Source organism: Anabrus simplex, chromosome 10 (assembly GCF_040414725.1).
Source record: "Anabrus simplex isolate iqAnaSimp1 chromosome 10, ASM4041472v1, whole genome shotgun sequence".
Lineage (NCBI taxonomy): Eukaryota > Metazoa > Arthropoda > Insecta > Orthoptera > Tettigoniidae > Anabrus > Anabrus simplex.
Window position 1 is genome coordinate 24,985,538 of NC_090274.1, and position 24,469 is coordinate 25,010,006.

At 39.4% G+C, this 24,469-nt stretch overlaps 1 protein-coding gene across 8 annotated transcripts in view; it reads left to right on the plus strand.

Annotated features, from left to right (window-relative positions):
• Positions 1-24,469, plus strand: part of Dap160 (dynamin associated protein 160) — a 196,896-nt gene that overhangs the window by 92,797 nt on the left and 79,630 nt on the right. For 7 of the 8 annotated variants that reach the window (XM_067154599.2, XM_067154598.2, XM_067154602.2 and 4 more), the window contains exons 20-22: positions 3,124-3,183; positions 9,519-9,542; positions 22,274-22,553. In XM_067154599.2, coding sequence (XP_067010700.2) covers positions 3,124-3,183; positions 9,519-9,542; positions 22,274-22,553 — 364 coding nt within the window. The remainder of the gene's footprint in view (positions 1-3,123; positions 3,184-9,518; positions 9,543-22,273; positions 22,554-24,469) is intronic. The other variant, XM_067154601.2, reaches the window with a different exon arrangement.

Below are 24,469 nucleotides of genomic sequence, written 5' to 3' on the forward strand. Positions count from 1 at the left end.
GTATATATCTGACCAAAGTATGGTACTTTTTGAAGCACTCTCCCAGATGTAATCCACGTTTTCAGTCATATATCGCCTATGAATCCCTTCTCATATCTGCCCCATTCACAGGAAGACTTAAAACAGTTATAAGCACTACCCGTAACTCCATCATCGTAGTATTCATAATCATTGTCAACATCATTACAGGCAATGTTATTTGGCATAGGTCCTTTTGAAGAATTTTCAGAGGCAGATTAAGGACACACTTCTCACTGTTCCTGTAAGACCCATTGTTGTCAGATAAATAAGTCGATGGTTTCGGATTTACAGTTCTACGTCCTTTCCACTTAGAAGAAGAAACACTATCGAAAGCACTTCTCATGTTAGAATTCTACTGCACGATCATCTTCACCATCTAATTCACAAAACTCTCGCATCAATAACTGCAAGGAATTTGTCATCAGATGAATCTATAGCCCATAATAAATTAGATTTATCTGATTCATCCAAGCTCCTACTCATGTTTGGGTTCGTGAATACAAAATTAGAACTGAAATAATGTGAGAAAATATCTAAACAAACAGCTCAATATGCAACAGTATTGTACAAGGCAGTATTTACCGCCAAATCACACGTGGTCTAGCATGGCACTCGAAATATGAGCACCTTCCTTTGGTAACAAAATTAGCAAAAAATCTCACTCATAAGGAAAGGCCATGTAATCGGGAGATAGTGGGTTCGAACCCCACTGTCGGCAGCCCTGAAGATGGTTTCCCATTTTCACACCAGGTAAATGCTGGGGCTGTACCTTAATTAAGGCCACGGCCACTTCCTTCCCATTCCTAGGCCTTTCCTATCCCATCGTCGCCATAAGACCTATCTGTGTCGGTGCGACGTAAAGCAAATAGCAAAAAAGAAAGGCTTTGCAGGGGAGAAAATAGAAAGAAAAACATCTGCAAATACATCTATGTGCTGAGAATTCTAAAAGAACAAAAAAAACCATGGTTGATGGCGGGAAAATGTCTGTATTTTGTCGACTTACAAGCTGTTACAATGCCAAGGTCATGTCAACATATTATTGACAGAAGAGTGGAAATGATTGTGTTCCTATCCATGTTCCTTGTTATTTCAGAACAAGCTTGATTATCCATCTCTCGATTAACTGATCATTGAATTATCCAATAGTCTTTCCATTTTTTAAGTAAACTATAGCCAGCTAAATATTTGTTCCTGCTGGATTATAATAAAGTGTTGCATCTCTTATAATAAGATAATAATACTGATTGTATGACCTCCCCAGCTGCCATGTACAGAGATTTTAATTTGATGCCATCTAATCTGCCTGCATGCCAATTTTTACATTGTTTTACACCACCAGATGGCAGAGTACCTCTGTTAAGTAATGTGTGGTTGAGGTTTAATTAATTTTGTCAGGTGAGAACCAAATGTGTCGCTAAAGAAATTCTATAGGCCGATATCGTACAACATGGAGTGTTGAATGATTTCTTTCCACTGTTCATAAATCAGACTCTCTCTGCCGTTTCTTATCTATCTTACCTTCTAAGATCACTTGTATCAGGCTGTATTTGTCATTTAAAACATGTGACAAAAATGGGTTGCATTTCACATGATTTACTGGCATGGTGGAGTATGTTAAGCATATACAGTGAAACTATGTTGGGTGCGTTCCTCATTAACACATTTTCCCGCTTAGCACTTTAGAAATTCAAAGTCCCAGTTCTCATCATATTAAATCTGTATAAAAAATACCTCACTTATCGCATCACAAATTTTTGTTATTACCGCTTAGCACGATCACATTTTTCCTAGACCTGAAAATGTTACTGTATTTGCCGTCCCTTGTGAAAGAAACGTGATTTCCAGTTCGGGTAAGAGCCATCGCCGTAGTTGCGTGATTACGGGAAAAGGTCTTCCTGAACTTCAAAGGATAAGTTGTACTTTCAGGGAACAAGCCGTTATCCTCAGGTATGTTCAGGTTTGCTTGCCGGTTAGCAGCGAGATTGCTGAATAGCAGAACGAGCCTGTTTGTGCTTGTATTTCACAGTCCATTCAGAAGGCAGAAATGTATTTTGTGTTGAGTGGTACAGTGAAGTGTAGCGAATATTTGTCGTGTGATACAGTAACCTATATCTGGATTAGAATTGTAATCGTGTGAAATTGACTAGCGTGGTGCATATTTGTCTTGTGATAGCCTAGTTATGGATACGGAAAATGTTGTAAAATTATTTTATAATGAAGACAAAATGAAAATCGTCAGGAAGTGGTCGCAGAGGCCGCAAATGTTGAAACTCACAACTTCGAGTTTCGCGACTCTTTATCATTCAAGATGGTCGAAGTGTTGTTCGATTCAAAATGACGACCAAAGCCATTTCTCGCAGTCCGCTCGTAGGTCGAGTGTAACCTGCAATTCATCATTTAAGAGTGTGACCCACTGCTCTGAAATAAAAGGCTTCTACGAACATTTGTTTTAGAAAGACTGTGATCTGCAATAATACTTCAATATTTTTGTTGGCCCCTGTGCACATATTTTTATATTTGTTTGTTTTTCACACCTTTCAGTGTACCGGTACTTATTTTATAATCCCCAGCAGAAAAGGTTTTCATATTTGTTCTCCCATGTTTTTCACACCTTTTAATACTTTCTGTTCATCTTTAGAAATGGTAGATAGGCCTATAGTTTTCAGTGTACCCATGATTACACGACATAAAATGCTCTCATGTTGGAAAAAATGTTATCTAGTGTTTTCATATCCCTGTTGGGTAGTTTTTTATTCGTATATTCATTAGTACATTTTCTCGTTTAACACATTCTTTTTCCTTGTCCCCTGCAGAAATGTCTTAACAAGGTTTCACTGTATTATACCTATAGAGTCAAAGAAAATCTGGCTGTATTTTAGACAGAGTAGAAGTTCTTTACATGAATTCTTATTTTGCTGCGTAGTTGATTAAGAAAATAAGATTTTTCTTCCGATTTCTGACCACAAATATAGGATTTTGATTAACTTAAGAATGTATGATGCCTGCAGGCTGCATGAACTTGTTGGCTTGTATAAAGTAATAATTGACTTGCTTAGTACTAGACTACTAACAGTGTGTAAACTAACCTTGTCTGGTCCACAGCCTCCCGAGAAGACTGCAGGCACTCCCGATTCCGGCCCTGTATCAGGCACGACTTCTCAGGTATGCTACCATATTACTTGTAACAATTAACCTGAGAATTATACGCATATATTTTGAGTAAATTTAGATAGTTCTTGTGAACTTGCTTTTCCAGTTGTTTATACGGAGGTCATTTTATAAGTTATGGCAACCAAGTTATATCTTGCAAACACATGTGAACGCAATACATCCTGTATATATGTTCGAAAATCTTTGTCAGATTGTTAAAGCAATGCACGATAAAGTTAGTGTTTTACCGGCCGTGCTTCAAGTAAAGTTTAATAGGGGTCATTCATGAAAATTGCTGTTATCCATAGCAGAAATGCCCATCTGTGTCCTGCTGATCTAAGGGAAGTGTTGGGCGATAGTGCTTTGCCATATCAAACTTCTCAGGCTTTCCAATATAGGTATGGATTGAGTTGTTGACTGTGTAGTTGTTAGCTTGCATTATTTGAAAGATGGGTTCGAACCTAATTTTTGACAGCCCTCAATATGGTTTTCTCTGGTTTCCCATTTTTACATCAATCAAATACTGGGGCTGTACTGGTTGGACTGTGCAGGGAATTTCCAAACATGTGAGCATTTCTGTGTTGACAGTGTTCAGATTTTTACAAGGGCACTTGCAAATACCCAACATTTGTGTTAATTTTATGCACAATAAAAAGGTATCTATTTTCTTATCTTTCAATTACCCCATGCCATTAACTCCTATATCTGGTCCCAATTTGTTGCTAACATGTAGAAACACATTCCAGGGATCTTACAAAGGTATAAAACGGATTTACTTTGCAGATGCTTTATCGAGAGACTATCGTACCTATGACAAGTGGGCCATGCAGATGGTAGTCTTATCTATAAAGGGACAGGTTCCTTGGTGAGAAAGCTGTTAACGTTATGTTGGTCTGGTTTGTCAGGTTCTAGTTAGTTACTAGAATATGTAGGATCCACACAGATGGCAAGATAAAGGACGTTATCTAACACCGCAAGCTCCTCACCACCACTATTCAGACTGTTGTATTCGGTGAGGTAACTTCCTTAGATATGGCCCTGCTTTTGGACAGATGGTACTTTCAGGTATTGAAATCTGTAATCTTTCTTTTATGATAAAAATGTATGAGCCATGGAAAATCAGAATTTATTACTCCTCTTCTCTTTGTTATAAAGAATTCTTCAGTAGGATTAACTTTAAAAACAGTAAGACACAGGAGGTAAATCAGAATAGTAAATATTTCTGTTATTATTTTGTCGTATGTTCAATTTGTACTGCGCATAATATCGGAACTCTTATTTTCTGTAAATCTTGCCTTGTAGCATTTATTGATAGGATCAGTATTAATGGAGATATTGAGAATTAATTTTTAGGCCTTCTGTTGACCTTAAATACTGACTTTCATAGAATTACTTTCAGCCATTTTTTGTGATGCACATATGTACAGTCAGACTGACATGATATAAATTCTAAACTGGTAAATTGCTTTACCTCTTTATTCTGGAGATGATCGACACACAAATACCAATTTTTAAACATTTTAACCAGAGGACAGACAAAGCTCTTATTTTATTTACTGTGCATAGATACAGCGCAGTTGCTATGACTTACGAAATGACACTCATATTTTTCCTGTAGATTTGTGCAGGAAAAAAAAAAAAAAAAAAATTAATCAAGTCGCCTCCCATGGGTAATGTGTAATGTAAAAAAGGAGCAGGGTTTATGTACTGAATTGTTAGATAAGGTGGTTTGATTTGTGCAGTCATGTTGATCACCACTGATATAGTCTCGTTCATTGTTCAGAGGTAGTAAGCTTGCAAGGAAGACAGGATAAACAGAATACTAGGTCACTGTGGGAAGGTTGAGGGCAAACTCAGCATCTTCATATGCTGTAGTCTTCTCCTCCATCCCAGTCCTGCTGCTGCTATATCCTGTTCTCCTCTAGTGGGGAGGAAGAAAGAGTTAACCTAGGTAGGAACATAATTCTGTGAGGAAGTATTGATCAAGATTGTGCTTTGTCCAGAATTTCTTTTCACAATTATCATCTTTATATTACTTTTCAGGTAAAAAGATTGTATTGTATAGCACGGGTATTCCTTCTTACTTGCTGCTATTCTCTCTTTTGTGTGGTGTGTTTAATGTGGATAAGTTATTATAGTATTTATACATGTATAAAGATGCACTGCATAAATTATTGAAGTATGTCTTACAGACAGAATTAGTTTAAAACGTCGAAATTACCATTGTGATATCCCAGTGTTGTTGAAGCTTTATTAGGATGCCAGGTCATTAATAGAATAAGTCCAAAATCTGTCATTAGAAAACTACAATTGCTGACTCATGGCCAACTTGTTGAATTGTGAGCAAAATAATGATAATATTGAATTTCTAATACAGGAAAAAACCCTATTTTATATAGCATATTAGGATTATAGTTAACAATTTTATTAAGATTCATCACACACAAAACATAGTGAAAGTTTATTAAAAATGTGGTGATTGAATGTTAGAAATGAGAATAGCAACATTGTTTTTTTTTTTGGTATATGATGCAGAGGTTTCTCCAGTTCATTGTCGCAATAGTTCAGGTGACAGTCTGGAGTGTGCCTTGCTCTTTCAAATACAGAACATTCAAAAAGCAAGTGATGTACAATTTGAGGGGATCCACAGAAGCATTCACAAAATCATCAACCGCTGATAATTACATCAACAAATGCTTAACATATAAAGAAGTCCAGTAGGGGCATATCCTATATTCATCAGCTAGTTGTAAAGGTTAAAATGTAAGGAACCCAACAAACTAAAAACTTTGTGCAAATCCCAGCAATATAGAATGTGTTCACCTATGGCGCAACAATTGGACATTGAGAACTACGTCACCAGGTGTTATTCCACTGGGGAGTTGTGTGTTCTTTAATCTTTCTCTTCAGGTAACACATTGAAGCTCTGTTATATGAAACTTCCATCCTCAATGAAATTCAGGAAAGGGCTGATGACCTTAGATGTTAGGCCCCTTTAAACAACAAGCATCAAAATTCAGGAAAACTCAATTGTAAGCCATATTTTTCGTCTTCCGTTGTAGATTTTGCAGCTTCCTATGCTAGTAGGTCTGATTTTTCATTTCTGATTGTCCCTCTGTGTCCATGAACCCAAGAGAGATGCATGGAAGCCCTGCTGAGTTGTTATAATACTGAATAGAACCCATAATGGTATATGTATTACCAGTACTTGATGCCGTTTGTTAACAGTACACTTCAAGAATAAAAGTAGGAAAATTCTGAAGTAGCCCTTGAAAAAAAATTCTTTCAAGCAATAAAACTAACACAATACCACTGCGACTGATGTCACGAAAGCAACTGAGAGCAAGTCAAGCCATGTGGCAATAGCATTTCTAAGTTGTGGTATCACTGGGATCGTTCCCATGGAAACAGGCCATTTTCAAGCAGTGTTAGTCAAGTTTTTCTTGCTACTAGAGTTAACCATCAGACTTCAACTGCCATGGCTATAGACTGAACATTGCAGATTATCATACTAACTTGATTAATTCATCATTTGAAAGACTCGGTATGTGTGCTATCAGGTGAAGTCATATAGAGCAAATAGCAAGGAGATTATTGCTAGCAGAACATGTCATTTTCTCATGCTCCTGGTGAGAACTTTGTCTCGCAAGAAAGAGGTGAAGAAATGCAGTTGTTCATTCTGTATATGGTGATTTTTTTATTTTTTTATTTTTTAAACAGCCACTGTGCTCTTTCGTGTAATAACACACATCATCTAACTATAGTCCAGAGATTAGGTAATTGAAAGGAACAAATGAGTGACACATTGAGTCTTATAGAAATATAGGAACATGTACAGAAACCCACATTGTGTTTATCCTATTATGAGTTCCTTTTTATATTTCGCCTGTCTGTATACAACTTAATTTGTCCAGAATTATGTAAATACAGACTTAGTGTACATTGTCTTCTTATTTGTAAACTTGATCAGCAAATTTTTATTAAAAATTGAAGTAACCTCCCAGAATTTAAGTGCATCATATACATGTGTAAGTATGGTAATGTTTTTTGTGATTTAACAGCACTTGTAAGTGTTCTGGTTGCTAATTGCACTAGTGAAATTAAAAAACTTGACACTTATAACATGTCCATGTCTTGTAGGGGTCTTTATTGAACAGTAAAACCTTTCCTGTCCTCATAACTACTTTCCAACTTTAGCAGTAGGCTGAAAGAACAGAGAACTATTTGCTGCTAGTTCTGCCAACTCCTGTTAGCAAACAGAAGCACACAAAGTTATTGAGAAATACATTAACTCTTTCACTGTGGTAGTCAACTTTAATCAGCTTAGGATTTTCCTCCTACTGATCACACCAGTGCTGTTAACAAAGAGTCAGTAAATAATGCATACGGTACGAGTTTATGCGTCTCTTGGGTAGGTACTGAGAGTATCATTGAAGCGAATATTAGACCTATATTTATTTGTTGTTGCCTGTCCACCAACCTTCCTCTCTGAAATTCTGTACTAGTGAGCAGCCATGACCGCATGGTATAAAATGAGCTGCTTTTTTTTAACATTCTCCTTTATGTCACACCGATGCAGATAGATCTTGCAAAGATGGGTTAGGAAAGTGGCTAGGAATGAGAAGGAAGTGACCGTGGCCTCATTAAGGTACTGTTCCAGCGTTTGCCTGGTGTGAAAATGGGAAATTACGGGAAACCATCTTCAGGGCTTCCGGCAGTGGGGTTCAAACCCACTGTTTCCCGAATTATAAAATTAGTAATGAGAGGTAGTGGCATATTCAGGATTAGACAGAATTGTCCATAAATGACGACAATCAGAGTGGTGATGTGCCACATTGTAGTTCAGTATAAATAACAGCGATGACAATCATCAGGCTGTATTAGAGTGCCGGGATGTTGATAATGATGAATGAACCAAATACTATCGGTTGGACCACAAGGACAGTAAATGGATTTCATTAGTTTTATGTTATACACTCTGACTTACAATAAATAAATAAGTTAATTTTTTAAATTAAAATTCGAAATTTTTAAAAATTTAATTACCGTATGTAAATTAAGTATTTAAGGATTCTTATGTTGTAAGAAATGCCACAGCGAAAGAGTTAAAGTAAGATGTGCCTAAAATAGCCTTGTAAAACTCTGACCTGGTTAAATAGAAAATGAATTCTTGAATTCTGACCCCCCCCCAGTACATTTACTGAAGATGGCTGAATATGATTGGTACAAAGTGTTTTAGTGAGTAACTTTTTTCTTTTACCATGAAAACAGTACTAAAGTTGTCATTATTCATAGGAAAATAAGTATTTTAATACAGTGGTTTCTTACGCAAAAGAAGGCCTGGGAACTACCTGAAGAAAAAGAAAATTATGCAGGAAATTCAAAAATCGTTTCAAAGATCTTCAGATTGTACACTTTAAAATTAGTGGTCTCTTTTTGAAATCTGTTTCAGCTGTTTTCTCACACCTTTCATTACCTTAAAACAGCTTATCAAATTTTATATTATCAGTATTGAGTAAACATTTGTTCTCTCTTTTTTTTTTTTGTTCAATAAAGACCCTGTACTTTAGTGTGGAGGCTTACCAGCTGATATTAGCTGTCCTAATCAAGAGGGCTGATAAAATCTGTTTCCATATTTACGTGTGTATAGTCAATAGCATTCACTCAAAGATCTTGATGGAGACAGGAGAATAGGTGATGCTGTGAGCTGATACTTACGGGCCTTCTGCAATAAATCCTGATTAGAAGTTCAAATTTCAAAGGGTGTTTTAATTTCTGACTGATGGATGCAGGTATAATGTCAGAGATGAAGAGGTATAAAAATACAATGTTGGGGAGAGCCGAGACTTTTGACAATCGTACATAGTCAACTACCTCTGCTGTGATAGAACGCATGAACTTGTGCTCATGGGCCAGACACTACCTGTAATCCATCAAGCCAGTTTTACATTTTGGTAGTTATAGCTAGTTGTAATTATTTTAGTTAAAGGAAGTAGAACAAGATAGTGCACTATTAACTACTGTCCTTGGAGATCGGGGTTCGATTTCTGGTTCTATCAAATATTTAAGAATGGCAGGAGAGCTGGTATGTGGTTAAAATGATACCTGCTGCTCATCTCTATTGAGGGTGTGCTTGAAAAGAGCTGCACTGCTCTAGGATGAAGATTTAAAGATGATACCTATACACAAGTAAATATGGATGATCTGTGTTCTTTTGTGTGAGGTTTTGCTTTGGGCTCATTACTTCAGAAGGGCTCTTCACTCAGTGGACACTTACAACATGGTTTATTGTCTGACTGGAGAGCTCTTGCCATGTCTTGTCAACTCATCGTGTAATGTTCTTTCAGCTCGAAGAGGACTTGGACGCGAAGGTAACTAAGTGTTGCATGTCTCATGATTCTTGTCTGTGTCATGTGTGGGTACTAATGTTGCATTTTGTGTCCAGAGGAACACTCCCGAGTTCTTCCACTCACCCAAGGTACACGTTTAACTGTATTCTGTGCTTGCTTCCCTAGCATGTTATCACCTTCGTCCTCTGCATGTTGCCCCCGAGAATGTGGTTTTCCTACTGCATGGATTTTCCATTAGACGTATCCCTCTTGTATTTGTTTACCTTATGTGTTTACACCATTTTTAATTCTCTTTTCAATTTTTTAAGCTAGCTTTTTGCAGCACTGAACTTTTCAGAATTGGCATTTTATGAAAATGTGTTTGATATGTGTTTATGTAATGTAATAGACCTCACAGTTAGTTTTGAAATCGCCACAGACCAGCTAGAAGACGTTGATAGGCAAAAGAAGCTTATCTATGAACCGACCATAATCTATCTATATACATGTATAAAATAACATCTCCCGACCGACTGACTGACTGACTGATTCATCATTGCCGAGCCAAACCTACTGAACATAAAGGCATGAAGTTCTGGTGATACATTCATATTACAGTGTAGGTGCTCACTAAGGAAGGGTTCTTGGATATTACCTCGTTAATGGCGTGAAAACATGGGGAACCGAGCTCGATAGCTGCAGTCGCTTAAGTGCGTTCAGTATCCAGTATTCGGGAGATAGTAGGTTCGAACTGCACTGTTGGCAGCCCTGAAAATGGTTTTCCGTGGTTTCCCATTTTCACACCAGGCAAATGCTGGGGCTGTACCTTAATTAAGGCCACGACCGCTTCCTTCCCACTCCTAGCCCTTCCTTGTCCCATCGTCGCCATAAGACCTATCTGTGTCGGTGCGACGTAAAGCAACTAGCAAAAAAAAAAAAAAAAAAAAACCATGGGGAGGGGGGGGATTTTAAAAATTAGTATATATCTCAAAACTTAACAGTTTAAAGATGTGAAAATTCGTATTTGGAATCTCCTTAAAAAAATTCAGTAGAGTCTCGATTATCCGACCTAAACGGGACCTGGAGTATGTCGGATCAGTGAAAATGTCGGATAATACAGAATAACTTTGAAAATGAACTAAAACAAACAGGAAGGCTGTACTGTATTACTAAAACAATGACATGTTTTACGGTACTTTTTTTGTTGGATTATCAGTTCAATTGTACAGTACATGCAGTATTGAACGAAAACATTCCAAATGTCTTACGAAAAGAAACCTGTCAACAATCAAGGATGAAAGGAGTTTTTGCCGATATTTCCTCTTCACTGTTTCCAACATACCTTGGTCCACTGGCTTGTATAATGATGCCATTTTAGGAGAGAGGAACATGACTTTGATGTCACCACTTCTAAGTTGCTGTTCATTGGGGTGTGATGGAGCGGTGTCTAGTTGAAGAAAAGGTTTTCTAGGGAAATTGTTTGAAGCTAGAAATTTTTCTACATCTGGAACAAACTGTGTAACAAAACAGTCTTTAAAGTTGTCAGCAGACATCGAGGCAGCCTTCTGATTCATCTAATGGACTGGAAGAGCATTAACAGAAATATTTGTAAATGCCCTAGGCTTCTTTGCTTTACTGATCATAAGCAATTTTCCTTTTAAGTTACCAGTAACATTACTACAGGCAAGAACAGATATTAAGCTGCCTAATGCCGTACCATGTTTTCCACCGATGAAGCCACCCAGCACTGGCAGTAAAATTAGAGTCCCCTTCATAAAAACTCCTTCAGGAAATACACCGCCTTTTCTTGCAGAATGGGGCCAGATATTAGCAGGCCCTTTTCCCGGTTTTGAGTGAACCAAAGAAAAAGTGCTTCACTTACATTATCATACTCACATTTCTTCACTGTTTTTCTAATTTTCAGTGCTTCACTTGTTGCTCTGGTAAAGCACCATTTTTCAAAACCTTACCTCTTTATTTTTCCCGTCTCCCACTGTAACACATCCAACACCATAATCTGAAACCACTTTTTGAAGAGCTTCCCCTTTGTCCAGTCTCTTTAATGCACTCAACTTGTCTTCCATAGAAGGAATCACTTTCTTCCGTTTACTCGCCATACTCACAGAGGATATGAAAACTATAACATCCGCACCCAAACGATACTACACTGAAGAATGACTGAAGACTCGCTGCACCTGTCCTTGAGGAAAAAATAGGTCTTACTGCCAGCAATCAGGCCATTGGTGTTCCCATGGTCACACCCTCCACACCGGATGTCCCAGAATTTAGTCACCACCAAAAGTTAAAAATTAAGTTTACCAGTGTCGGATAATATGGAATGTCGGATAAATGAAGGTCGGTTGAGCGAGACTCCACTGTACACACATATTTTTGTTTTTGGAAAATCCACTTAGGTGCAGTGGGGTGGGGTTGGGGTGGAGGGGGATTGAAAGAGGAATTGAATTCTTTTTATGGGGACACTAATATGTCAGAAACTGAAGATGTTACAGATGTGGAATTAGGCATTTGTGAAATGTGTATAAAAACTATATAAACTAAAACTGCACGAAAAACAGTAACATGTTTATAGTGGATCTGTAGTGATGTATGATGGCGGCAGCCGTAAGCTTCCGGCTTCGCTAGCACCAATGGTATGAGATAGAGCACTGCCTATCTATTTACTATACGTCTGAAAAATCTGCTGTAGATGAAAGGATACAGAAGATAGAAAGAGCATACGGTATAACTAGGAATATCTACAACAAAAAGTGTTTATCTAAAAACCTCAAAATACAACACTACAATACAGTAGTCAAACCGGAATGCCTATACACAAGTGAATGTCATACTAAATTACAGGCTGAATAAATTAGAAGTACTGGGAAGAAAAATTATACCGAAAATACTCGGCCCGCTAAGAACTACAGAGCTCTGGAAATCAAGAGTTATGAAATATATCGGAAACATAACAGATACAATGCGGAAGAGGCGATTGATATTTTTTGGACATTTATACAGAATGGATGATAATAGGTTAACCAAACAGATCTTCAAATATCTTTGGAACAAGAAGTCAACAACAATCTGAATTCATGAAGTCAAGAAAGATTTGGAAAGAAACAACATAAGGGAAGAAGAAGTAACAGAGAGAGAAAAAGAAAGAGTTTCTAGAAAGTAAGTGTTAAAAATGGAAGGATTCCAAGGTTGGGAGGGAAAGAAAACAGGCTAAAAATGGTCTGTGGAGAGGAAAAGGAGGCACAATGAGCAGATGGAGTATCATATGTTGGGTATTCAGCCCAAAGGCTGGTTTGATCCTCCACAGTTCCACCAACAGCTGTCATAGATGGCCTAGGTGTCACTGAAGAGGCATACTAGGGAAATGAGGAGTGAGGTAGTTTCTCGTTGCTTTCCTTACTGAGCCAGAAGTTGCTATTACATACCAGACTGCCAAGCCCACTGAAATGCATGCACCAACCAACCCTATGAGCGACATTTTCACACCATTCATAACAGGGACTGGCCGCATAAGGAACGGTATTTCTAGAATCGCTCATACCTCAGTCACTATCATACCGTTAAAGCCAAGGAAGAGACTGAGACAGGTCAATGAAAGTAACAAATTTAGTCTAGCCCATACCAGAAGACATAGTGCATTGTAAACACTACATCGTGCCAGCAAAGGCATGATGGAGTATTGAAGGAGGAAGAAAGAACAACAAAGGATGAAGCATTGAAATTGTCTCGTGGTCCTTAGAAAACCATGACAGAGAAAGAATAATGCTAATAATAATAATCGTATGACCTCATCTACCGTGTGCAAGCATTTTATTTTGGCTCCATCTGGCTGCTTGCTCGTCAATTTCGACGTTCTGTTTTACTCTAGGTCTGCTAGATAGCAGGGTAAACTGAATCTGTTGTGGGCGTCTATTGCTGAGTTTTAATTTTGTCGGGTAAACACCAAACGTGTTACCAGAGATCTTTTACATGATGACATCGTTCGACGTGGAGTGCCAAATGGACTTCTTTTCGCCCTTCAAAAACCAGACTTCCTCTGCCGGATTTGAACCTGCTATCTTGGGGTCCGGAGGTAGTTAAAATGCCCGGCATCAAAACAAGGATCATCTGAACCAAAGACCATAATGCTGACCATTCATCGGAGGAATGCCTATTTTGCCATGGTTTCTGCAAGTGTTCTGAGGATATAACTATACCACCACTGCTTTGCTTTCCTTTAGCCTGAAATGGGGAGAATTCTGAAGATTTTGTATAAGAGCGAGGCATTCATGTGTGTCTGTCCCTGACTAGCGTTGAGAGTGCCACTGCACTGATGATCCTGCTGTAATCTCCTTCTTGAGGCTCTGGTCTTCCGGTCACAAAGGACCCCTGTAACTTGGCACGACTTAATCCTTGCAGAATAGACACAAGCGAGAGCACTGAGCAAGTGGCTTTGTGATTTAGGTCACATGGCTATCAGCTTGAATTCGGAAGATAATGGGTTCGAGCCCCACTGTCGGCAGCCCTGAATATGTTTTTCCATGGTTTCCCATTTTCACACCAGGCAAATGCTGGGGCTGTACCTTACTTAAGGTTACAGTCGCTTCCTTTCCATTCCTAGCCCTATCCTGTCCCATCATCACCATAAGACCTATCTGTGTTCGTTTGACTTAAAGCAGATTGTAAATAAAATAAAGTGCCAGCTTCTAAGACAGGGATGGCGAACCTATGACACGCATGCCACTCAGTGACACATGAACACGACTTCTTTGGAGCGTCAGACAACATACTAACATATTTTAATGTTTTTAACATGTAATTAATAGGTGGGAAGTCTAGCGACAAAGCATGTTTTAATATTACGCTTTAATAAAGAAGTAGGCCTATGTCTCAGTTCTATGGTTTTATTTTTTGCAAATTTTACTAGGTTAAAGAAAAAAATATACCTTATTCTAAAAATCTATGTTGTTTTTTTCTAAATGAAATTTTCAGTGAAGCTTGCAAAATAAAATCATGGAACTTTCAGTCGAATGGATTCCTATGTAATGCGATCTAATACCTAAATGAAGTCAAATGAGGGAGTTTTATGATGATTTTAAACTAAAATAACCGATGGCACACTAGACAGAACAAAAGTAATAAACAAGACCTTAATTGACACTCTAGTCGGAAAAGATTTGCCATCCCTGGTCTAGGAGAATATCTCCATCATTAGGCATGTACAAGTCTTGAAAAGCAGGTTATGAACAACCACAATATAACCATTTGTATGCAGGCTACATCAAATATTAAAAATTGACTTCCCAGTCTGTTAAGTCTTCAGCCTCGAAACTAACATATGTTAATGTTTTTTAACATGTAATAAATCAGTCGGAAGTCTAGCAGCATAGCATGTTTTAGAATCAAAAAAAAAAAGAGAAACCACCATTATGTGGTTATGGGGAACCGCAAAAACCAATGGCGGTACCGTAATCCGGTGTACTAGGCAGGATGAGGAATGAGTGAGTTAGTTTGCCATTGCTTTGTGCCAGAAAGTTTTAATTTAATTTAATTTTGTGCGACTATTTCTAGCTGAGTGCAGCCCTTGTAAGGCAGACCCTCCGCTGAGGGTGGGCGGTATCTGCCACGTGTAGGTAACTGCGTGTTATTGTGGTGGAGGATAGTGTTGTGTAGTGTGTGGATTGCAGGGATGTTGAGGACAGCATAAACACCCAGCCCCCGGGCCATTGGAATTAACCAATGAAGGTTAAAATCCCCAACCCGGCCGGGAGTCCGAAGGCCAGTCCGCTGACCATTCAGCCAACGAGTCGAACTGCCAGAAAGTGCTATTGTAGCACTATTGGTCTTGTGACAAGCACCTTTTATAACATCCAGGTTTACTGACCTGCTCCGAATGTCACTACTCAGCGTAGAGAAGACAAAGAGTATTGCACTGAACAAGCTGATACTAGCATGAAATGCGAGTCCACACAGATTGCACTCGATGGGTACGGGAGGACATGGCTGCACCTGATGAAGCGTATGTTTCTGCCGTTAAGACTCTCCGTACCTCTGACGATCTTGCTCAGACAGTTCAACATCAGTAGAGGAGGTTCAGCGCTTAAGCAAGCTATCCTCAAGAACTTGGATGGTTCTCCCATTTGATATTTAAGTTGGAATGAAGTTCCACATAAGCTGTCATGGTGATACAGGGTCCAGGTTTCACACCCGTAGAGTACCGATGAGAAGATTGCTTTATTCTGTGTGAGTTTTGTATGAACCTTCAGGTCTTTATATCTGAAGACACAGTTGGATAGCCAACCAAATGCCAAATGAACAGTGCGGAGTCTGATTTCCATTTCTTCTGAGGTGTCAAGGACATACAGTGTTATAATTGATATTATCATTTCATAATTTACTATTGCTTTCAGGGAATGAAAGTAAGTCACTCTTTTCAGTGCTGTCTTATTAGATTGCTGAGTGTTTTAGCATGTGGGAATCTTAAAAGTTATAATATAAACTCACCTTTATTCATTGTCTGTACAGTGTTTGTAGTTCTGCATGAGCTTATAGCATGCTGATAGCTTATCCTTCTTTCCTACTCTGGAACTGCATGTGTGTAGTACTGGTGAATCAAGATTTATGGTAATATAATTTTTTTTTAAATTTTCAAACAACCTAATTTATGCATATTGAATTTTCACGACCACATTGTGATCAAAACAGACTTTCAACGTATTAGGTCATGTTACGTACATGTAGTACGTGTTGAAGAGATGTTAAGTACAGAACAAAAATGGCCAGCCGGACACCAGTGGAATCCGAACCCACAACCTCCCGATTTCGCGTCGGTTGCTCTACCAATTGAGCTATGGTGGCCTAGGCCATCTTTGTTCTGTCTGAAAGGATCTGAGCGAAATCGGGAGGTTGTGGGTTCGGATCCCACTGGTGTCCGGCTGGCCATTTTTGTTCTGTACTTAACATCTCTTCAACACGTACTACACGTACGTAACACCACCTAATACGTTGAAAGTCTGTTTCGATAACCTAATTTATGTATATTCACATACCATATTCATTCACATAACGGATACAATCACATAATGGGTGCACCCCAGTCTTTTCCTTAACATTTCAACATTACATGATGTAATTGGGGCAAATTTTAGGAGAGAAATGTCTTCAGGTGGATCAAAATCATCTTCGTTTAGAATTCGACACATGCTATGAAACGTTGTAAACCAGGATTTCTCTTCAACACTTTGTGCAGTTTGCTCACTACCCTTGCACTAGTTTCCCCAGGCATAGCACTTAGTTTTTCAATAGCATCCTGTACGACAACAGTACAGTCTTGCTGTGGTAGTCCTGATGTTTCTACACGTTTTTTTGCTTTACGTCGCACCGACACAGATATGTCTTACGGCGACAATGGGATAGGAAAGGCCTCGAAATTGGAAGGAAGCGGCCGTGGCCTTAATTAAGGTACAGCCCCGGCATTTGCCTGGTGTGAAAATGGGAAACCACGGAAAACCATCTTCAGGGCTATCGACAGGTGGGCTCGAATTCACTCTCTCCCGATTACTGGGTACTGACCGCACTTAAGCGACTGCAGCTATCGAGCTCGGTTCTACACGTTTGATGCTTTCTAGAAGTCAGCTGATGTAGGCAATTCAGGAGACCGCTTAGGAGTCACTAAAGGCAGTCTGTGTTTCACAATAGATACAGCACTTTCAGGGTCAAAAGTATCTAAAACAGTCTTTATAGCAATACAATACAATGGCAAACACTCGAAAAACAAAGTAGTTTGGTCTTCCAAACAGAACTCCTCTTCATCTGTGAGTCTGTAGGTGACTGAACGGCCCAATACGGGAGGCACAGAATTTGCCGCAGAGATGGCAGATAGTCCCAGGTGGAGCGGCCATTGTTTTCCTATTTCATTCTTTTTCCTTCCTTCGTTGCCGCGATGAACTAATGATTCCCAGGATGAATGGTCGAGGGCGAAGGTCTCCCAGTTGTTCACATCAACGTGGCACATCTTCATGTTAGCCTTAATTACATCCTTACATCGCTTCTTCTGACCTCCCAAACAATGTTTACCCACTGATAACTCAGAGTAAAACACTTGGGAATACGATTATTGGACTTGTGTCTTACGTGCCCTGTTCGTCGTAGCTAACGTCTTAAAAACCATGGCTTCTGTACTGGTGGTCTGTGCCTCTTCAAGTACGCTGACATTTGTGCATATCTTGCCAGGTTATATGCAAAGTTCTCCTTAAACATCGCTGGTGATACTGTTCCAACTTTTTAATATGCCGTCTGTAGCATGTCCAGGTTTCAGATCCATATAATAAGCTGGAAACTACAACTTACTTGTATATGAGCTGACTATAGAAGTTAATTGCTTTTATCCATGTTCCCCACCACGTTGACACTGGTTCCAGGGGCAGTGGTTTCACTGGCAATTGCTGTTTGTAAGGTATCACTCGCTATGGGGCTTTTAGAAAAAACAATTCTGTTGCTGAAATTAATCTGTTCACTTGTGGAAACTTAGCTCTACCATCTTTGGCAGCTTGTTGCAGTCCATGAGCCAAGCACATAAGATGGAGCATATTGGGATAAAATACTTTCAGAGCAGTTGCAACATCAGAATACATCATCACTAATAACTGTTCCTCTTGCATCTCAGTCAGCCACAGAGCTTTTAATCCATCGTTCACAAATCTCGCAAAAGTTGATTTATTTTTTTACTCTGCCTCTTTACGGTAGATCAAACGTTGCTTTCAGGTCCTGTCTTATTCTAGGGCCACCACATGATTTCCAATAAATTTACCCTTAACATTCGTTGTTTCATTAACAGCAATGTATATGAAAGCATTTCCTATATACTGTCTTATGTTGTTCATTGCTTTGTCATAGCAGACTTGAAAAGAATTCTTGCATAGTGTTAATTAGTGAGGAACATGTTGCTTGCAGTATTTTTCCAGAAAAGATGTGAATTCAGGCATTTCAAGTTTATACTATGGAATATTAGCTGCAATTATCGCACTGAATTAGTCTTTATAAAAACGATTACTTGAAGCTGAAGGCTGTATCTGTGTTAAACTACTGAGCGAGTTGGCCGTGTGGTTAGGGGTGCGCAGCTGTGAGCTTGCATCTGGGAGATAGTTGGTTCAAACCCCACTGTTGGCAGCCCTGAAGATGGTATTCTGTGGTTTCCCATTTTCACACCAGGCAAATGCTGGGGTTGAACCTTAAGGTCACGACCACTTCCTTCCCACCCCTAGCCATTTCCTATCCCATTGTTGCCATAAGACCTATCTGTGCCGGTGCGACGTTAAACAAATTCTTTAAAAAAAATTAAAACAAAAGTTTGAAAGTAAGTTTTAGATTTTTGTCAGCAATCCCCAAATGCCTAAGAAACAAAAAAACAATATTGGATGTTATAATCAATATATTTCTCTGAAAATGTGATGAAAATATGAAGTTTTGCACAATATGTTGTAATAAGCAATGTCATATTAAGTGATTTTTTTTAAATTCAGTGTTTATATAATATTTCGACAGGCCTGTTAGATTTCGTTGTTAAAAGCGATGACTCAATAAATGGTTTTGACTATACAATTATTTAAGTAACTAAAAGGTCCCCAATATGGGGACATATTACAAGGGATTGAGGATCTATTTGGAATATAAGTGAAACATGAAATACCTTTAGAAAAACTTTCTTTTCCTTGCAGAAGTATTCAACATGTATTATTGAAAACACATTTTTTTCCACCTTAGCTGGGATCAGCCGGAGTGAAGCGTCATCTCTTTAGGCACTCCTGACAGAATTGCACATCTCGTCACGCAGTAGAAGCGAATAGTTAAGATTAAGATGGCGTACTCATTATTTGTCGGTACTGGGCAACCAGTACTTTAAAAGGACGTTTGGTTCACAATTTTGTGTATATAAAGTATCCACCAAGTAAAGAAGACTGGAAGTTTTGGTGGATCTGAATTCATGCAGACTGAAATACAACTTCACTCATGAAAGTACTACCTACGATGTCACTGCTATGATGCACATGCACCAGTAAGAAACATCAGGTAAATGTGTGTCTGGTCTGTGGCAGGGTGCACTTCCAGTATCTTCTGACATTCCTATTTGTCATTGACTAAGGTAGGTTTTGCTTTAATTTTATGGAAATATGACTGTGGAGCTTGTTGAAAAAAAATGTAATGTTTGTATGCATGGGAATCGCTCTGTAGAACGTCTGGCTCCATGGCTAAACGGTTTGCGTGCTGGCCTTTGGTCACAGGGGTCCTGGGTTCGATTCCCGGCAGGGTCAGAAATTTTAATCATAATTGGTTAATTCTGCCGACATTTCATCCTCATCACAAAGCGCAGGTCGCCTATAGGAGTCAAATCAAAAGACCTGCATCTGGCAAGCCGAACTTGTTCTTGGATACTCCCAGCACTAAAAGGCATACACCATTTCATTTTACTCTGTAGAACTTAACACAAAAATATTGAGGTCGCGTCAGAAGTTACGGTAACCGTGTTGTGTGTTCCAAACATTTGGGCGCACATAAAGTCCAGTATTCAAGGGCCGTTTGTTACGTAAGTATGGTTTCTGTGTATTTTGGATACAGGGCTGCTGTTGTGAAGTTAAGCATGCACATTGGCTTCCTTCATCCAATATTGCATCACATGCAACATGAAGACATTCACGTTGTGTGGCCATCTTGTAGTGAGTGTATAAAATGTTCAAGACAATAAATTAGTTTGCTGACTGTGAGATATGGTCTGCGATTTGTTTCTTGAATGCACAAAACATGAAACAGCTGACATTCATTGCCAAGTGTATGAGATGTACACTGTAAGTGCAATGACGGATGGAATGGGTTTGAATGTTCATCTGGGATCGTGTCGCCATCCGATTGGATAATTGATCCTAAATACAGTATTTAAATTGAGATTTTTTCAGAATATCAATGCCGTCGGTGTTAATTGACCTATCACTTTGTACCCCACACTCTAGGTACTCAGTCTTCCCGACTTTGTGGCAGGCCATATCTGTCCAAGGAGTTTTTCCAACATTAGACTAGTTGCAAAACTTGGCGGGATTCACAGGCGACCATGACGTCATCAGCGTCGAGTAGAGTCCATGGGTTTGGTGTTAACGCTTCTACGTTGATGGTGTCGAGACAGATGATGAACAGATAGAGCAGATCCCTGATGAACGCCAACTTGAATGTGAAATAATGCAGACATTCCAGCAGTACATCAGACAAAGGTGGTGGTATTGCGATACAGGAGCTGGATCCATGCCTGAGTGAGTGCCAAACAAGATCGCGAGGCACCCTGTCAAAGGCCTCTTCGAGATCCAAGAAAGCGTTGTGGAGTGGTTTCTTCTTTTCATTGTGCCCTTACATTTGCTATTGAATATTTCAAATAATATTTGTCTAATTCAGTAGACTGCAAACTATTCTTATGGTCATAGGAGAACAGTGTTATGAAAATCAGTCATATGATTTAGATCATATGTGAAAAACTTTGGTCATTTTAATACAATAAAACAATTGTATTTGGATTCCAATGTCTTCTCCACAACAAATCACTGCACTTTGCACCACTCTTAGTTTGACTCTTAACATCAACCCAGGCGCTCTAATTACAAATGTAACCACAATGAAGTATTGACCTAAGCCTACATATGTTGTCCCAGTTGCGTTTCGATAGTCAAGATACACACCTCGTCATTAACAAAGATTTTATTACTAAATTCCAGTTTAAGCCGTGATATTTTAAGTCTAACATATAGATTTTGAGTTCATCCATTGAATCAAAATCAGTGGCGAGCTGGAAAATTTTATCATTTTGATAATGATTTAAGATGATAGCCAGACAGATCTGTTTGGTTACACAAGAATTAGAATTACTACATTTGATTATAAAATGAAAATCCACACCCTGTTTCCGGTCATTCGACTGGATCAGGAATGGACTGTATGAAACCCCATCTAACGGTAAGGTCAGAAATTGTGCTGGCTGCCAAAGCCTATCACTCCTCCGGGGGCAATGATTAATGACTGACAGATGAAATGAAATTATATTGGAATGCTGCTGGAATTAAATATGACAGGGAAAATAGGAGTACCCAGAGAAAAACCTGTCCCGCCTCTGCTTTGTCCAGCACATATCTCACACAGAGTGACCGGGATTTGAACCACGGAGCCCAGTGGTGAGAGGCCAGTTTGCTGCTGCCTGACCCATGGAGGTTATATCTTGGGTAAAATTAATTGATTAATCTTTATTCATGATAAATGAGTGAGTTGGCTGCATGGTTAGGGCTGTGAGGCTGTTGTTGTGCATGCTTGTCCTTGGTTTCCAATCTTCAAACCAAACAAATGCTGGAGCTGTTCCTTAATTGAAGCCATAGTCACTTCATTCCCATGTAGGCCTGTCATTTCATCTTGTCGCCATGAAGCCAGAGTGATTCAATGTAAAATCAGTTTTTAAAAGTTAATTAGCGAATTTTGACCAACACTCACAACAGAATGAAGTATGGTTAAATACATGGGGTTGATGTGTAGCATGTCACCAAGGTCAGTGTGAGATATGGTGCTCTGTTGTGACTGCTACCCTGCAGTTCACAGTGCAGATGAGGGGTTGTCTTTAGGATGGTGCAAAGTGCGCTGCTTCGTTAATGAGGCGTAAGGGTTAAAAGGTTGGCAGTTTCTCTCTCAATATTATTGGATAAATTAATCTTTTCTTTGGTGCCATCGTTGACGTAGACATTTGTTTCCACTCGCAGGGAAGGAGCAAGAAGCCCGAGATAGCAACAGTGATTGCACCCTATCAAGCTACAAGTGCAGAGCAGCTGAACCTGCAGCGCGGCCAGCTGATCATGATTCGCAAGAAGACGAGCACGGGCTGGTGGGAGGGTGAGCTCCAAGCTAAAGGCAAGAAGCGGCAAGTCGGTTGGTTCCCTGCATCCTACGTGAAACTTCTGGGAGGAGGCAACCGTAGCAGCACACCCGTGGCTCAGAAACAAGACCAGTCTCCAGCAGCTACAGGAGTTGCTCCTCCAGCAGGTAAATATAGTCAGTTTGAGGGCTACTTCTCATTTCAGAAATTACAATTGAACATCTCTTCTGCAGACACAATCATTTCCGTGGAATAATGTTTGTTTTGAGAGGTGTCTCCTGAAACAAGGTGGTAAAAATAATATGAATGAAATATTTAATGGCGAAGGAACTCCACCTTAAACATAAGCATATATCTTAATTCCATTTATTTTAAAATCATTTGCAACTAAATATTTGCTTGGGAGATATTAGAAGTCATTTTACAGCTTTTGCAAACCTTTACAGTTTTGGTTAGTAAGCATTCAGATAGGGGTGTGAGGGGAGGGGGGGGGGTTGCACTTTTCTTTTCTTCAGTATTCTTGAAAAGGAAATAAAGTCTGTTAGATGGTTCCATTATGTAATACCCCTACTTTTCATCCAGCATGACACACAAATTCTGAAGCTTTCAGATTATTTGCAATTTTTTGTGATTTTTCTTGTAACAGTCTCCACATCTTTATACGCTGCTCCTCCTCATCAATACTTCCCTGTGGGGGGGTGGGGGGTAGAATAACACCCACAGTATTCCCTGTCTGTTGTAAGAGGCGACTAAATGGGGTCCAGGGGCTCTGAACTTTGGAGCGTGGGTTGGCGACCATGTCGCCCTTAGCTAAGTCCTGGCATTTTTTCCAATTACTTGTGCCAGGCTCCTCACTTTCATCTATCCTATCCAACCTCCCTTGGTCAACTCTTGTTCTTCTCCAACACCAATGGCATTCGAGCACTCGAGGCCTAAGGAGTCTTTCACGCCCTTTGTAGCCCTCGTCTTTCCTTGGCCGATACCTTCATTTTTCTAAGTGCCAGATCCTTTTTTTTGTTTCTAATTAGTATTGTATAGAGGATGCTTGCCTAGTCGTACTTCCTCTTAAAACAATAACCACCACAACCACCACCTCATCAATACCAGTTCTTCTTAGCGACTGATGAGCTCACTTGTGCTTTCCATCTTCTACAGGAGGGCAAGCTTCGACGCTTATTGAGGGGTCATTTTGACAGATCTTGATATGGGAAGTGTGGGATAAAAAAAGAGCCAGGTTAACACAGGGAAAGGGAAGAGGCAAAATGATAAGGAACTCAGGACAAATATAGGAGGAGGAAAGGTCAATATAAATAATGGAAAGATAAATGTGTGACAATTCAGGCCAAATCAAATCAATAAATGCTGATATTCTCCCTCCTGATGAAAATGGGAAACAGAAATGAATCTTTTCTGAACTAAGCCCTCAGCAGTGGGGGAACATTTGAATGCCGCTTTACCCAGTGGATGGAGGCGATTCAGGTGTGAACACTGACAAAATGAAGGTATCTCTTTAAAAATTCACTGTTACAACAGTTTAGTTCAAATTATTTCCTAACGTTTACAGTAGAGACTCGAAACAATGTAGTTCACATTCATCGACTGTATTTACCTTGTAGTCTAGTAATGGAGAAGCCCACCTGGTGGCCATGATCATTAAGGCATTGAAATCTAAAAGGTCTGACACCGTGGTTAGCTGGTTCAAGTCCTGTTGGCTGAAAAAATTTTCACCATTGGAATGTTGGCCAGCAGGGTAGGGAAGGTGGTGGTATACAATTTCTAATCACTAGATTGCGTGCCAAAGCCTGGATTAAATTCCAAACCTCTCTGCAGTGCTCATGTGAAGTGACGGCATATGACACCATTGATGGTGATTCGTCCATCGGATGGGGGCGTTAAGCCTTGAGCAGACCCCTTGGTGCTATTCGACTTGAGTAGGCTATGTGCCGGCATCAGGTTTCAACCTCTCCTTTCCTGTTATCATATATCATGTCATTCATTTCATCTCATTAACTCCTCTGATGAGATTGACGTCAGGAAGGGCATCCGGTCATAAAAACCTGCCACGACAAATTCATCTCACCTC